General features: G+C 33.9%; 6 protein-coding genes and 4 pseudogenes across 10 annotated transcripts, besides 4 other annotated features; 7 read left to right on the forward strand and 3 right to left on the reverse strand.

Moving 5' to 3' along the window:
• Positions 1 to 15,107: part of a mobile genetic element that runs on past the window's edge.
• Positions 2,042 to 3,632: a mobile genetic element.
• On the forward strand, positions 4,113 to 4,615 carry TVAGG3_0049200 (organellar and viral DNA polymerase type B; the record flags this gene model as incomplete). The annotated part of the gene is made up of 1 exon (XM_051220961.1): positions 4,113 to 4,615. A coding segment is annotated over one exon (503 nt), but the record flags the coding sequence as incomplete, so codon positions are not given.
• On the forward strand, positions 4,811 to 5,542 carry TVAGG3_0049210 (annotated as a pseudogene). Its single transcript has one exon. A coding segment is annotated over exon 1 (732 nt).
• TVAGG3_0049220 (uncharacterized protein) lies at positions 5,928 to 6,401 on the reverse strand (the record flags this gene model as incomplete). The annotated part of the gene is made up of 1 exon (XM_051220962.1): positions 5,928 to 6,401. The coding sequence occupies one exon, from the start codon at positions 6,399 to 6,401 to the stop codon at positions 5,928 to 5,930; it is 474 nt and encodes a 157-aa protein (XP_051105948.1).
• Positions 6,492 to 7,597, forward strand: TVAGG3_0049230 (annotated as a pseudogene). Its single transcript has one exon. A coding segment is annotated over exon 1 (1,106 nt).
• Positions 7,646 to 8,497, forward strand: TVAGG3_0049240 (annotated as a pseudogene). The gene has a single exon. A coding segment is annotated over exon 1 (852 nt).
• On the reverse strand, positions 10,374 to 11,208 carry TVAGG3_0049250 (uncharacterized protein; the record flags this gene model as incomplete). The annotated part of the gene is made up of 1 exon (XM_001310842.2): positions 10,374 to 11,208. A coding segment is annotated over one exon (835 nt), but the record flags the coding sequence as incomplete, so codon positions are not given.
• TVAGG3_0049260 (uncharacterized protein) lies at positions 11,233 to 11,505 on the reverse strand (the record flags this gene model as incomplete). Its single annotated transcript, XM_001310843.1, has 1 exon — positions 11,233 to 11,505. One exon carries the CDS (start codon positions 11,503 to 11,505, stop codon positions 11,233 to 11,235), a length of 273 nt encoding a protein of 90 aa, XP_001310844.1.
• TVAGG3_0049270 (uncharacterized protein) lies at positions 12,801 to 13,430 on the forward strand (the record flags this gene model as incomplete). The annotated part of the gene is made up of 1 exon (XM_051220963.1): positions 12,801 to 13,430. A coding segment is annotated over one exon (630 nt), but the record flags the coding sequence as incomplete, so codon positions are not given.
• Positions 13,616 to 14,085, forward strand: TVAGG3_0049280 (annotated as a pseudogene). The gene has a single exon. A coding segment is annotated over exon 1 (470 nt).
• Positions 14,418 to 14,567: a terminal%2Cinverted (terminal inverted repeat of Maverick-1B transposon ID:TVAGG3_0049190).
• Positions 14,568 to 14,888, forward strand: TVAGG3_0049290 (uncharacterized protein; the record flags this gene model as incomplete). Its single annotated transcript, XM_001310846.1, has 1 exon — positions 14,568 to 14,888. The coding sequence occupies one exon, from the start codon at positions 14,568 to 14,570 to the stop codon at positions 14,886 to 14,888; it is 321 nt and encodes a 106-aa protein (XP_001310847.1).
• A 219-nt stretch (positions 15,108 to 15,326) lies between the features above and the next one.
• Positions 15,327 to 15,473: a mobile genetic element.
• The last annotated feature ends 612 nt before the right edge of the window (positions 15,474 to 16,085 follow it).

Below are 16,085 nucleotides of genomic sequence, written 5' to 3' on the forward strand. Positions count from 1 at the left end.
AAGTCAAACACAAAATATCAGAAATTCACACAATTTACTCTCATTCCTGGAACAAAAGTTCGTGTAGTTCTTGACGACAAACCGTTGACAAAGAAACGTTTAAGGTTAAGTCGAAATTATTATATCGTAGACTCTACGCAAGGTAATGGATATCTTATAAAAGCTGCTGACGACTCCATAGCATTTTACCCTCGTCATAAATTAGTCGAAAGTAGTAATGGCAAACTTGCTGAAACCATTGACGAAGCAAAGCGAGGAGTGGTTATTGAAATACTTGACTACAACATAAACGATGACACTTATAAAGTAAGATATGAAGGAGGCGTTGAAGATGTTATACCATCTAAGAACTTGAGAGAATCTAAACCAACTCATCTGGGACCATTAGAGCGGAGAGTACTGGAAAGATAAAACATGCCAGAAAGAATAAGAAAATTCTTCTAAACTTTTTCGTTGGATGTAAATCAGACATGAATGAGAACAGTCATGATATCATTAATGGTACCATTTATTTTAACATAAGACGCAAACGACTCTTTGAGTCCTGAGGTCTTTCAGACCGAAGCGGCGAGGACGAAGTCCATGACCAAAAATAATGTTTAGGGTAGATGGTTAGATCTAACCTCATTTCTCTACCTCATTTCTACCCTCTTGAATTTTCATGAATTTTCCCGAAATAAAAAATAAAGTTAGTTTTATTTTATTTTTGTATTTTTTGTATGTAAAGACATGATTTCAGGGATTTTTTTGACGAAGTGTCAATCTTCACTTCGTCAAAAAATAACAGTTATCTAATGAAAAAGTGTCATTTTTTTGTATTTGACGAGAATGTCGGTAGATGGTTAGATCTAACCTCATTTCTACCCTCATTTCTACCCTCTTGAATTTGTCATGACTTCTTCGTAAATGTTTTGTCAAGACTTCTTCGTAATGAGTGTAAAGGACCCAAAAATAATGTTTAGGTGAAGAGGTTAGATCTACCCTCATTTCTACCCTCATTTCTACCCTCTTGAATTTTCATGACTTCTTCGTAAATGTTTTGTCAAGACTTCTTCGTAATGAGTGTAAAGGACCCAAAAATATATTTTAGGGTAGATGGTTAGATCTAACCTCATTTCTACCCTCATTTCTACCCTCATTTCTACCCTCTTGAATTTTCATGAATTTTCCCGAAATAAAAAAATAAAGTTAGTTTTATTTTTTTTATTTTTTTTATTTTGTATAAAAGATATGATTTCAACAATCGGCACAACAACAATTCAAACAACAGCACAAAACTCGTTAGTCATGAATCCAACATCTATGTTAGTAGAGATGAAAAGCTTCATTCCTTCTTCATATACTTTTGAAACAGAAATCCAGAAGATAAAGCAAGAACTTTTAACAAGTAATTTAGACTGTACCGCACAGGATGAAGAAAATGAACAGTATCTTTACGACATGCAGGACCTCATCGACCATTTACCCAAATGCCTGAAATCCAACAACAAAAGCTCACTATTCCTGAATTCGATGAAATAGAAGTGAAACCAACTGACTCAGTAGAAATAAAGAAGTTCATACGAAAGGTAAACTATGAGTTTCTAGGATATCATTGCAACCATAAGGTTATGGACAAAGATTGCGACATGGTATATAAGAACATCTCTGACATATATAAATCTGAAGAATTTAAAGACCTACGACAACTTTGTTTCGTTAGTTGCTGAATGTGTATGGCAGATAAGAGATAAAGATAGAAGAGGTAAAATATGGAACGAACAAATAAAACCAGCAACTTTTGAATTTAAGAAAACCATTGACGCTATAGTTGTACTTGCAGGACAAATTTCAATGTATTAACGCAAAAATGAACCCGCAATGTTCTAAATGTAAAGCAGCAATGAGGAGATATAACTACTCCGTCAAAGAGATAGAACGTATGAGAAACGACTATGCAGACTTAAAGAAAGAAGCAGAAAAACCAGCAGAAGATAAAATGGACATGTTAGCATTTCTGAACAAAAACTATCCAACTGCTGACGATTTCCTATTATCTGATTATAGATCGTATTTTTCCCAAGTGAGCGGGTATCTCCAATCCCAGCCCTATCGTCCTCCCAGTGTCAGTTTTCAATATAAAATCCAAATTTTTTTTTGAAAATAAAAATTTCGAGAAATTTTTCTAATTTTTTTTCTTTGATTTCAATAATTCAAAATAAATTTGGGAGTAAAAAGACACTATTTAATGAAATTCATATGAGTGAATGTGGATAAATACTCTCAAAACATACAATTTATCTATTTTTTCTTTATATTATCAACTAATTAGTGATAATTTTTTTTGAATCAGATTTTTTTTTCATTAAAAACATAATATATAACACAACAATGATGCACACATACGTATCTACACATCAAAATATAAAGCTTGTTTTGGTCTGGGCATCCCAACCAAAATTCTTAAAAATTGAATAAATTGAATACTTGGGGCTGGGATACCCATCCCAAAACCGAATTGAATTTTTTGAATTAAAGAATATATTTATGTATTTATAATATACATGTGATGTCTATAAAAAATACTAAATTCTAAAAAAATTCAATTTATTCAAAACGTATACTAAGTGATCACTTCATTAGTAGGATCAGCAATCCTACTAAATGGTGAGAACGCCACTAACTCAAAAGGGAGTCCTTGGAGCTCTTGATCTCTTGTCAGTAGAGTTCATAATGAGGCATGGCATCTACTGATTAGAGATCAGAGCAATCCTACCTTACCTTCAGGAGCTACAAAGTCCTAATCGTTACGAGAGGGAGCCTTGGAGCTCCTGAAGCTCATCAGCAGAGGCTATTTACCATTTGGGCCTCTTCTGATGAAAGATGCGAAACACGTCTACGAACCAGGAGCTTCAAAACTTCTAATCCTTACTAAAGGGAGCTTTGGAGCTCCTGAGTCTCCATCAACAGAGTCCCAGATGGTAAATGTCCTTTGCTGATGAAAGATGCGAAACACATCTACGAACCAGGAGCTCCAAAGCTCCTAATCCTTACGAAAGGGAGCTTTGGAGCTCCTGAAACTCCTTTTACTATAAAATAGGACAGTTTTCTTCTGAGGTTCTCATCAAATCTAAGACTTCAGAAGAAAGCTGTCCTATCAATGTATACTTACACTCTCATGGACTACAAGTGTACAATTTTAAGGCAGAGATTATCCGAGGCCTCTCATCAAATGAGGGACTCGGATAATCTCTACCTTAAGTAGTCAAATAACTTTTCTCACTATTTAGGAACAAAAGAACAAGAGTTGGAGTACTTTAAGGCAAGATTCTTCCGAAATCTCTCATCGAATGAGAGACTTCGGAAGGACCTTGCCAAATCCTTGAACGCCAATATCCTTGGAACTGAGCTAGAACCAGGGAGAAGTAGCATACTACTGAGCACGATGGTAATCTCGGAAATGCTTATATCGCCCCAAGCACAATATTTAAGAAGTCTAACTCATATATACAAGAAGTCAGGCTGAATAGATATTGTGCATATGGTTTGCAGAACTCTCATGATATTTAAAATTCATGTTATCCCAAAAAGGTGACACTTTGGGTGTATCGTCCATCCCAGGGATGCAAAAATCACATCACCTTGGATCTATAATCTGATGTCAAGAAGAAATATAAAGAAACCTTCGGCATTGTTAAAACATTCGATGTACTAAAAGAAGAAATAGAGGCTACAAAACTGTTTAGAGTCTCACGAATTCATAACGTTTACCATGTAAAACGCTTATAAAATAACTGGGGTAGAAATGAGGTTAGAAATGAGGTTAGATCTAACCATCTACCCTAAAATATATTTTTATTGAATTCAGCACAAAATTCTGAGTAAAATAATTTTTAGGGCACGTGTCAAACCGTTGAGTTTTCACAAAATTCCAAAAATAACGTTTACCATGTAAAACGTTTATAAAATAACTGGGGTAGAAAAGAGGGTAGAAATGAGGTTAGATCTAACCATCTACCCTAAAATATATTTTTATTGAATTCAGCAACAAAAATCGTGAATTTCCTTAAGACAGAAAAAATAAAGTTAGTTTTATTTTTATTTATTTTTTTATTTTGTATGTAAAGACATATATGTCAAACATTGAGTTTGAAACAGTTAGAAAGATAGACAATGACACCAAATTGGTTAGAATAGGTGATTTAAACGTAAGATACTCAAAGAAATACAACAAATATTCTTTGTCAGACATTATATCTCCATCTGGAAAGAAAACACACGACTGGGTTAGAAATGCTTCAACTCAGAAAATTTTGACAAGAAATCCTGAGCTTATGATATCAGTAAGATTCTATGGAACTACAGCATATCTCATCGACAAAAGTCTTATACCAATAGTTTTGTTATGGATTGACCCAGTTGTTGGATATAACTTCATAACTTATGGTTCATTCGATACGGAACGTTGCAGTGAAGGCTTACTTTACATCGTTCAGAAACCGAAGGACTTCAACACAAAAAGATATAAGATAGGAAGAACATATAATATAACTCTAAGATATGACAGTACAGTCAATAGAGTCAAGGTTTGTTCGTTAATGATATCCGCAGAAACAGAACTACTCGAAAAGTTTGAGAAAAATGTATGGTGCTCCCATAAAAGGTAAAGAAACGTTTGAAGTAGATGAGATAGATAAAGCTATAAAATTATTTGACGAAGTTGCTGAAAAATACATGTAAAGCGTTTATTTTTGGTCTTTTGTGAAAGATAGAAAAAAATAACGCTAATTTTATTTTTATTTATTTTTTTATTTTGTATGTAAAGACAGATATGTCAACAACAGAGAACACAACAACTGCTATCGTTCATGAAGCCATAAATGAAGAATACGAATACATACAGTATAACAAACAATTGAGACTCATTCGTTCAGTCAAAGATGACATGTACCAAATGCAAAGTATAATGAATGCTCTTAGTTCTACAAAGCAAGCATATCATTGGTTTGAAAACCAACAGGCAAAAGAACTTTTAGAAGAATTTCCTCATATGATTGCTTCCCTCGGAAAACCGAGGGAAGAGATTCCATTCGAAAACCGTGAAAAAATTGCCAAACGGTTTGAGAGGATATTATGTTCATAGACTTTTAGTAAATGCAGTTGCAATGTGGGCTTCACCACGTTATGCTTGGAATATTTACAAACTTCTTGACGAACTTCACAGACAAGAACGTGGAGAGCTGGAAAAGAAACTTCAAGCAAAAGATGAAGTCATTGAATCCAAAGACAAAAGCATACAGAAAAGAATACCGCGTTCAGTACCAAAAGGAAAGGAAAAGAGTTATAAGTATATGATATATACTGAAGAGTTGGAGAAAGAAGAAGACAGAGATATGGTTATGTTGCATTTAGTCAGAAGAAACAACAAAAGCTTTTATGACCTTGCTAAGATTTACAAATCTGACAGAAACTGGTTCTATCGTGAAAACTTACCGATTTCAATGACACCGAATGAGCAAATAAAGGAAATTGTCAAAAGTACTCTTCCTCAAACACACTATGACATCAAAGGTTGCACAATACTTACATTCAAAGAAGACTTACCATTACTGAAGGAAAAAATAACAGAATATTTCGATAACTTCAAAGAGGAAGAATAAAAAAATCTAAGCTAATTTTATTTTTTTATAAAATTTTATCTCATATGAAAGAACATGAATTTAGAATATTCGGAACTCATGACAGAAGAAGAGAACGAACAACATGTAAAAGATTATGCAAAATTTCTGAAGACATACAAAGCATTTAAACAATATCTAAATGCTTCTAAAGATTATGCAAAATTTCTGAAGGTATATAAAGCTTATGAAAAAGCGTATGAAAAGTTTATACATTGGGGAATTGTTGTAAAATATCGATATGAAGACTAACCAAAAATATATTTTTGCTTAAATAGCTTCAGGGTCAATTTCTTCAACCATTTCACTTCCTTCGTCAATGTCAATTGAAGCTTCTTCAACCTTTGGTAAGAATTTCTGTATAACATCTTTGTTCGTTATTGTCTTCAGAGATGAAGGATAATATTTCACATTTGTTTCACCCTTCTTATATTCTTTCTGTTCGGAAAGATTCATAGCAATACTGAAGAAGTCAATGTTAGAGTTCTTTATAACAGTATAATGAGTATCTTTGACATTCACGAAGATACTCTTTTGTTTCAAAACTACTGCTAACTCTTGTGAAGTATAACGTTTGCGGTCAATGACAATAGCTAATGGTCTGACATACTGACCAAACTTAGATTCTTTCACAAACTTCTTGTTAAAGATAACATTAACGTTTGAAGCACCATTGAACTCATTCTTGATGGCAGTAGCGAGAGCATTGTATGAAAAGAACTTGCAATCTTGCATGTGTTTCATTAAAATAAAAATATTAAATTATTTTGAAAAATAACTTAAAAAATGTAATCTAATTTTTTCAAAAAAATATTTTTTTATTTCCTACTAAAGATGTATCGGAAGTTGTCTAAGTTAGAACACTCGGAAATAAAACAACTTCTTACAGAAGCTAATATAGAAGTAGCAAAGCATTACGCAACAAACAAAAAAGCACTCGCTGACTTCATTAAAGACTATAATGGTGCAATAAGTTATGATAGAATTCATGAGTTCATAAAGCCGCAACGCGGCGAGGACGAAGTCCATGCAATAGCATTTCCTTTAAATGACGTTGCTATTGACTTATATCATAGACGTTCAATACCTCATGAAGTAAGAAGAGAAATGTTTGACATAACAAATGCAAACGTTGGTGAAACAAGAAGAAGAGACGACACACTGAAACAACAGAGAAGAGAGATGTTTAAAAGTGCTATAGAACAAGTTCGCAAAGCTAACGATGTCATTCGTTCCATTGACGACAAACCAAAAGAAGGTGAGAGATGGTTAAAGAAAGATGAAGAGAATAGGAAGAGAAATGTGAAGTCAGGCAATAGACTCATTGACTTTAACATCGAAGCTTTAGATGAACCAAACAGAGACTACTTACACAAACATTTCGGTAAGGTTTTCATGAGACTCTTAGAGAAAATTAAAATAAACTCACAACAAAGATGGATGGTATGTTATAAACTTGGTGGAAAGTATGAATGTTCTACGTTAAACCTCAATAATATTGGAACATTACTACATCAGCTCTTGAAGGAGAACTTTATATCAGAGATAGAAGCAAATGCTGCAGGTATTGTTGAAATGCACTATGACTTCTTCTTGACAAACATAAAGAATCTTACTGAAATAAAGATGTATGATTTAACAGAATATGAAGGCTTAACGATGTCAGATGTAAAGAAAGGCAAACCAAAAAAGAGACCATATAGAGATGAAAGCACACTGACAAATGACCAGAAAGCCATTTTGGAAGCTCTTAAGCAAACAGGAAACCCAGCACTTATAGAAAGCTTTTGGAAAGATAATGGTGAAAAGAAGTTTTATAAGAAGAGAAGCGGTCAGTTCTGGAAGTATCTTTGCACATTACCTATAAATCTTGAGCGCTACCAAATCTTCAATGAATGAACAAAAGAACTGCAGCACTTATGACAGAAGACAATTGTTTCGTTTATGCTTGCATTCAGGCTGGAGTAAATGAAGAAACTATTGACCACATGAGAGAAGTCATTCGTGTTAGAGACTTTCCTCAAAGTAAAGTACAAGAAATTTCTGACGCAACAGGTATAGCATTTAATGTTACCATTGGTTATTTCAATGACTCAAGACATAATGAAATAAAGAGATACATACCAAAAGAATGTGAAACTGTTAGAACTATTGACTTACTTCTTGTTGAAGACCACTACATGCTAAACGAAAGATTACCAATGACAACATATTTCATTCACAACTATATAGAAATTCTCAAAGCTTGTGGTGGAATGAACATTGAGAAACAATGAAGATTTATACAAAGAGAGAAGATAAATATGTAGTTCGTTATGATAGAACAACACCGTTATGGGATGTTATGAAAACATTGTGGGAGTGCAAATATTTTGAACCTATTTCTTATGGAGAACTTTTCACATATACTACTGACTTATATAAACAGAACCTTGCACCATTTAAAGATTTGACATATGCTCCAAAGTATTGTGTACAACTGAAGAAGAAAGCAGAGTCAAAAGAAGTAAATAAAGCTAAATGTAAGTTCATTCCTGAGCACGTTTTCTTTGCTGACTTTGAGTGCAGTACTGATGGCTTTCATAAAGCTTTTAACATATGTTACGACAGTGAAGATGGTTCAGTGAGTGAAAGCATATGGGGTCAGAACTGTGCAACAGAATTTTTGGAACGACTCCCTGACAAGAGTTTAATATATTTTCACAACCTCAGTTATGACATAAACTTCATCTTAAGACACATGACAGAAGTGAAAGGAACTCCCATCATTAAAGGTTCACGAACAATGCAAATAACTGGTTTATATAAAGGACGGGCAATTATTATAAAAGACTCTTACAGTGTTATAAATAAGAAGCTTAAACTATTTCCTGCTATGTTTAACTTACAAACAGGACCGAAAGAAGTATTTCCATATAACTACTACAGCAGTGTTTTGTTAGCAAATGACAACAGAACTGGTGTCATTTCTGAAGCATGTAAGTTTATCCGGGATGCAGATACATTTATGAAAAACATAGATTCCATCAAAGGTTGCAGAATAGATGAGAACCACTTCGACTTAGAAAAATATAGCACGTTTTACTGCAAACAAGATGTAAGAATTTTAAGAGAAGGTTTTGTAAAGTTCCGCAATGACTTATTGAAAGAGTTTGATTTAAACGTTTATGACTACGTTAGTATTTGTTCAATTGCTAACAAATTGTTTGAGAACAGAGTATACTTCCCGAATGGAAATCTTTATGACCTCTCAAATAAACCAAGAGAATTTATTTCGAGATGCATTCAAGGTGGAAGATGTATGTTGTCAGATAACATGAAACAAAAGAGCAAAAAGAAACTCATTGCTGACTTCGACACTGTTTCATTATATCCTTCAGCTATAGCAAGACTTTATACTTTAGAAGGTATTCCAAAAGTATTGAAGGAAGAAATGTTAAACACAGAGTATCTCATGAGACATTTATTCGATGATGACCAAAAGGAACCCATTGGTGAAAAGTTTATGTCTGGCTTCTTTGTTCTCATTAAGATAACAGAGATTGGTATACCCAGACACTTTCATTTAATAGTTTGCGACCCTGAACTAAATCCAGAACTTAACGTTCCAAGAAGTTCAAACACTTGCTGTCTCATGTATGTTGACCATATAACATTACAAGACCTCATAAAATATCAAGGTGTCAAATGTGAAGTGTTGCAAGGATACTATTACGATGGAAACAGAGATATGAGAATAAGAGATGAAGTAAAGAAGTTGTTTGAGTTAAGGTTAAAGTATAAGAAAGAAGAAAACCCCTTACAAGAAATTATAAAACTCATTCTGAACAGCATTTATGGCAAAACTATTCTATCTCCTATTGAGTCAAAAATAACCATAGTAGATGACAAAGATGCTATAAGATATGCTATAAGAAATTACAACCATATAGTGAAGTTCGAAGGTTTGGATGGTTCAGATAAAACTATTTTCAAGCTAACGAAAAGCATTTGCAGACACTTTAACTTCTGTCCACTTGGTGTTAATATTCTGTCTATGTCAAAACGTATTATGAATGAAGTATTCTGTACTGCAGAGGACATGGGTCTTCAAATATTTTACCAGGATACCGACAGTATGCACTTATATAATGAAGACATCCCAAAGCTTGCAGCAGAGTTTAAGAAGAGATACGGTAGAGAACTTATAGGAAAGAACCTTGGTCAATTTCATAGCGACTTTGCAGAAATAACACCTGGAAAACAAAGTTTAGCTTATAAAAGTATTTTCTGTGGAAAGAAGACCTACATAGACTTACTCACGAATGATTTAAATGAAGTTGCATTTCACTGCAGAATGAAAGGCGTGAAGCAAGATGTTATTGCTTTAACCGCTAATGAAATGTTTCCTGAAGCTATACAATGCTATTACAATGAAGATAAGAACATTCACATACCTGTTGGAACATATGACAAAGACTCTGAGTTCAGTTTAATGAAACTTTACAAAGCACTTTATGATGGTCAAGAGATTGCATTCGACTTATGTAAGTCATGTCAACCTTGCTTTGCTGAAAAGTTCAACTTTTCAATAACGACTAAAACAAGCTTTATTCGTAAGTTGAAGTTCTGAGGTCATTTATTTTTGTCAGCAATGAGGTCATTTGTGATAAAAATAAGCCGCTAGCGGCATGGGCGAAGCCTATGTGGTCATTTACAATACAGCTATTGTAGAGTTTAACAATTGTGCTTCAATGTATAAACAATCTTTCCCATCTGGAGGTAAGAACACTGGGCACTTATGGTCATGAGTGGAGAACATGTCTATCCAAAACTCACGATTGAAGCCAGTAAGCTTGTAATACTTAGGATTTGACAGTGGTGAAGTTCTTGTATGACCAATGAACTCATTTTCAACTCCCTTACTTAAGTTTGAATATAATATAGCTTGCTTTCTATCCCAAATGCCAGGTGTTACAATCTTTGAAAATTCATTTTTCCTCGGAAGTATTGCATCATAATTGAAAACATTCTTGAAGTCTTCATTGGGTTCAGAGATTTGAAACCTTATACGTAATGGATTTTCTTTCTTTTTAGCGACTTCATTGAATGGTGAATATATAACAAACTGACAGTCATGAGTTCCATCTTCATTTTCATTAAATTCATAATGAAAGTCTATAAGTTGTGGCTGACTACCTTCTTCTTTCAGTTGTGCAAGAAACTCACGTAAAGGCTGTAAAGTTTGTACTTCAATATTGAACTTTTTCTCGAACATCTCATTAAATGAAATCATACATTGCAACAATGTTGTATCGTCTTTAAAGTATTTGTATATGTGAATGTTTTGGGCGCTTAAAGACTGTTCGTCATTTTCTATCTCGACTTGAAGTATAAAGTCAACCTTTCTGAAAGCACGTGTTATATACATAGATGTTATGCCAATGTACTTCTCTTCATTTATGTTCACAATCCAGTCTGTTGGAAACTTAAACGTTACTCTGTTCCCCTTTATTTTGACGTCAGGGTTTTCACTACTGAACGCAACAGATAAAGGTATTTGTCTATACATTTAGTTTGGATAAAAATAAACCATTTACTCTTTCTTTGCTTCAGCTTCCTTTGCTTTTTGTTCTTCCTTTGCTTTTGCTTCTTCTCTAGCTTTTTTCGCCAGCAAACGTGGGTTCTTCTGTCTTCCAGCAGCTAATGCAGCTAGTTGTTTTTCACTAAGTTTTCTCTTTGGTCTCTCTGGCTTTTGTTCTTGTTTTTGTTCCTTCAGTTCGGATAAAATTTGCTCACGAATTTCTTTCTTCAATGCTTCAACATCTATGACCCCTTGGGTCTTGTCCGTAGGGCTTGTCTGAGTCATTTGACTGCAGATAAAAAACAAAATTAAAACTTTAACCGATGTAAAATGAGCTTGTCAAAATCAGAGCGAGAGTCTATTATATTAAATGACGCAAGAGGAATACAACATCCTTTCTATTATGTAAGTCAGAGTAAAGATGGTAAAATATACGTAAGAAAAAGAAAGGTTCCATTAGCGAATGCAGAAGCGACAACATTAAGGTGCATGGCAAGGGTGAAGTCCACGAAGCCCATATAAAACCTTCTGTTCAAACTGAAAAGTCAATAGAACCAGAAGAAAAGAAGCCAGATGTACTTTCAATAACGAACCAAGAGCTTATTGCAAAGTTCGTGAATTTCATTGAAAAACAAACCGAGTCAAAGAATCCTGACCCGCCAGTGAAAGAAGTTGAGACAAAAGAGAATGTACAGTTCATTGAAAATGTCAAGAAACAACTTCCACCACGAATGCCAAGAAGAAGAGTGAGAATAATGAAGTAAATAGATATTTTTATCCGAAGTAAATACATGCAGAACGAACAGTTAAACGAATTTACTCCAGCAGAGCATATTCATCAGATTCGCTCATATTTCGATATCATAGACAATGCAGTTCAAATTGGTGACACTAATAGAAAATATTCTGACGCAAAGATTCCATCACAACCTGGAACTGCTAAAGATAACACATGGGTAACATTCAATCTCTCACCTCCTGGTGAAAATATGTTGGACCTTTACAATACATTCATTACGTATAAAATGGAAGGTCAATTTATTGTAGATAAAGAAATTGGTTCAGGTTCCAATAAAACAAACCCACCAGGATTTTGGATTGGTTTCGATGACGCTTTCTATGCAGTTGCTGGATATCAAATCCTTGCAAATGGTCGTATCGTATATTCTCAAGACAACGCAAGAGAAGAAGCATATATAACTTCAAACTCACAAACTACCGAACAAATAAAGAAAGTAGATGTTTTCTCAAAGACTCGACATGAAGATGTATGGAGTCATTCGGGAACATGCAGAACAGGACAAATTGTTAGTGGTCCAATTACAGCAGGAAAATCATTTGATTTTAAGCTTCGTTTAAGAATTCCTGTTAGAAGATTCCTTCCATTAGAAGCTATTCGATTTATTCCAGCTTTTGCAGGAAACATTCAGCTTAAAGTAAAGTTCAGTAGCGACGCCTTACAATGCACATCTATATCTGTAAATGATATCATTGCTTTCAATCCAACTCTTAAAGTTGCATTTGCTTCAGATTCAAATCCACCGACAAATAAATTTGTTCCATGGAATGAACCATTCACTATGATAACGAAGGCAGTAGAAGCTAGTGGAACAGTTACTATTACAACTGTAACCCAGCAACTATTTCGAACAAAGATGGATTTTAATGAATGTTTCATTCATCCAAAGTCATTCTCTTTAGACCCTAACATTTATACAGAACTTGTAGAACATTATACAAACGAGGCTTTATGTTTTCCTGTTAAAGTTATGGATTGGATTCCTATGGACGGTTCATTCTCAAAGAATACAGATAGTTCAAGTGCAACATTTACAGCAGCTTATACGCCTATTAATGTTAAAAGTATTTGGGCACTATTTAGAAAGAAAGACAACTATTATGTTAATTTTGAGAACCCTAAGTTTAAATATCTTCAGCTTTCCATGGGAGCTTATGGAAATATGCCTGCAGAACCTGAAAAATCATATGGACCTGTATTTTATGAAATGGTTGCGAACGCCTGCAATACAAACAATGATATGATAGGATTTAATGAAGATGTTATGAGGTCATTGGTGGATGATGGTAGTGTGGAACATAAATGGGATAGCTATGACAACACACATTTCTTATGTGGTTTTCCAACAGAAGTGGACTTTTGCTTCCAGCAAGGTCAAACATCTACTGCTCCAATAACATACAAATTGTCTGTTAAAGGACCTATTGAACTAGCAACTGAAAATGTACCAAAGCCACTTATTGGATTTATGAGGGATTGTTGCTTTGCCATTCAGTGCGTGCTAATGGAATCCCCATAATAAGATTAGATGACTATAACTTAGCTACGGACGACAGTGAGGAATAAAGGATGAACGTTTATTTTTAAAGCTTATAAATGAGTTCTTCATCAAGCTCTCGTGAACCTTCACCATCTATGAAACAAACTTTACCAAACGATTATGGAGCACCTATTGAATATTTCTTACGAGCTGCACAATGGCAAAGAGCAGTTCACCAAGGTTAGGTGTTCCACCAGCTCCTGTCAAAAATAGCATTTGGTCAAGTCCTTATATAAGATATGGTCTCCCACTAGGTTTGCTAGCTACAGCAGGAGCAGTAATGATGTTGAAAAGAAACAAAGCAAATGTTATAAATAATACTGAAGTAGCTGAATTTGAACAAACTCCGACACCATCGCCAAAACCAACGTCAAAACCAACGCCTTCACAAACAACACCTTCAATGACTCCTGAACCTATGAAAGTACAAACTCCTGTTCAAAAGTCAACTCCAAAACCGACTCCAACATTTAAACCAGAACCTACTCCTCAAATAAATCGTAAAACTCCTGCGTTTCCTTACTGAAAAAATAATGTTAGTTTTATTTTATTTGAACATTTTATTTAGAGTAAAATGACGACTAAAGTCACTGAAGCAATGAAACAAAAATTTTTGGTAGAATACATTAAATCAGGAGCGGTTCCAGAAGGTTTTTACGTTCATACTATGAAGGATGGTAGAGTTCAGTTTAGAAAGATAAAGCAACCATTAGATAAAGAAGGAATTTTGAGAAAGATTAAACTTCATGAGGACAACATTGCTGAACTTAAGAAGAAGTTAGAAGAGTTGGAGAAAGGAAGAGAGTTATAAAGTAATGAATTCAACAGACCCAAAGGGTCAGAGCCGCTTTGCGGCTAGGGTGAAAAAACAGGTGAAAAAAGAGGTGAGATCTCACCACTTCACCTAAATTTATTTTTGCGCTATGTTTTCATACGTGTGAGGGTGGTGATATCATTAATTTTTAAGTTTATTTTATTATTTTACTGAAAATTTTTATTTGGATGTAAATGACGAAAACTATTGAGATAACAAACTACAACGGTCATGAGTTCAAGAATTTGTTCTTCGTTCCTCGTGAAAATACATTCTATCAGATACGAGGGAGAAAGGGTAAAGTTAGTTTGAGCGTTTATGAAGGAATGAAGAATGGAAAGTTTATACAAGCATACGATACAAACGGTAAACGTGTTTCATTAGCTTTGTCAAAACTTACTAACATTCATTTTGACAGTGATTTTGACCTATATGAAGAAGAAAGTGAGTCAGAAGATTATGAGCTGTTATGTGAAGCACAGCAATGGGAGGAGTTGCAATACTTTTGTAAGTGAGAACGTTTATTTTTTACATTAGTGAAGTCGTTTGTGAAAACGTTTATTTTTTCATTAGTGAGGTGAAGTGGTTGGCGGCTTTATAAATATTTAAGGTTAAGTTGGTGTTTGTGTTTGTGTTGTAAAATATACATTAACGGTTTCGTAAAGTGTCAAAACCGCTAAGTTGTGTACGGAGGCGCGCAGTGCCACAGTACACGACTTAGGTATACTAACTTTGATAGTGTAAACCCATATACATGAAAGCGTGCATGCATAAAGACAGGTATTGTCAGCAATGACTACCTGCCCAGCTATGAGTGATCAGAGAATTACCATCTCAGGCTTTTTGAGAACGTTTCAGCCAGGACCCTCGTATGTTGACTGTGAGAAAGGCATCCTTTATCTGAAATAGATGCTTTTCCAACAATCAAATTCGAAGATTTTCGACGTTGTTGTAAAAAGAGAAGGAGAAGGAAAGAAGAGGAAGGAGAGGAAGAAGGAAAGGAAAAGAAGAAGAAAAAAGAAAAAAAAGAAGGACATATTAAATATAATGCGCACTTAATAGTGCCGAGGCGGCGGAGCCGCCGAGGCGCGATTTTTTTGACCCTATATTACCGCACGGCAATGTTTTTCTCGATTTTGTACAGCCCTAGACTAATAGATGAATAGTATATAAATTCTATTAAAATGGATTTGATCCAAAAAAATATAAAACCAAAAATAATTGTTATAATTTAAATGAAGAAGTAATTTAAAACGATTTTATTTATGATCAAATTTTATATATTTTTTTGGATCAAATCCATTTTAATAGAATTTATATACTATTCATATATTAGTAAACACTACCGTATATTATTTTTTAAGCTATCTTATTTTTTGAAATTTTATTCAAATCTTTGGTCGCAAGAAGAATTGCATGATAAATAAAAACATTTAATCAAAGTCAATTTTCTTTTTCATATTCAAATGGACTGAGTGTTAACATTTAACATTTTTGCTAATTGTCGTCAAAAATTAGGCGTAAAGCAAAAATTAATATTTCATATGGTTTTATGATAGATAAGCATTATATTCCCACTCATTATATTCGTAAATTTTGAGGTTTATCCTTCGCTTTTAAGATCATTGAATTTGATTTTTATATAAAATAGTTATATATTAGAAAATAATATGAGTTTATGTGATATTATTTTTCAGAAGATTTCATTCTAT

Source organism: Trichomonas vaginalis, chromosome IV (assembly GCF_026262505.1).
Source record: "Trichomonas vaginalis G3 chromosome IV, whole genome shotgun sequence".
Taxonomy (NCBI): Eukaryota; Parabasalia; order Trichomonadida; family Trichomonadidae; genus Trichomonas; species Trichomonas vaginalis.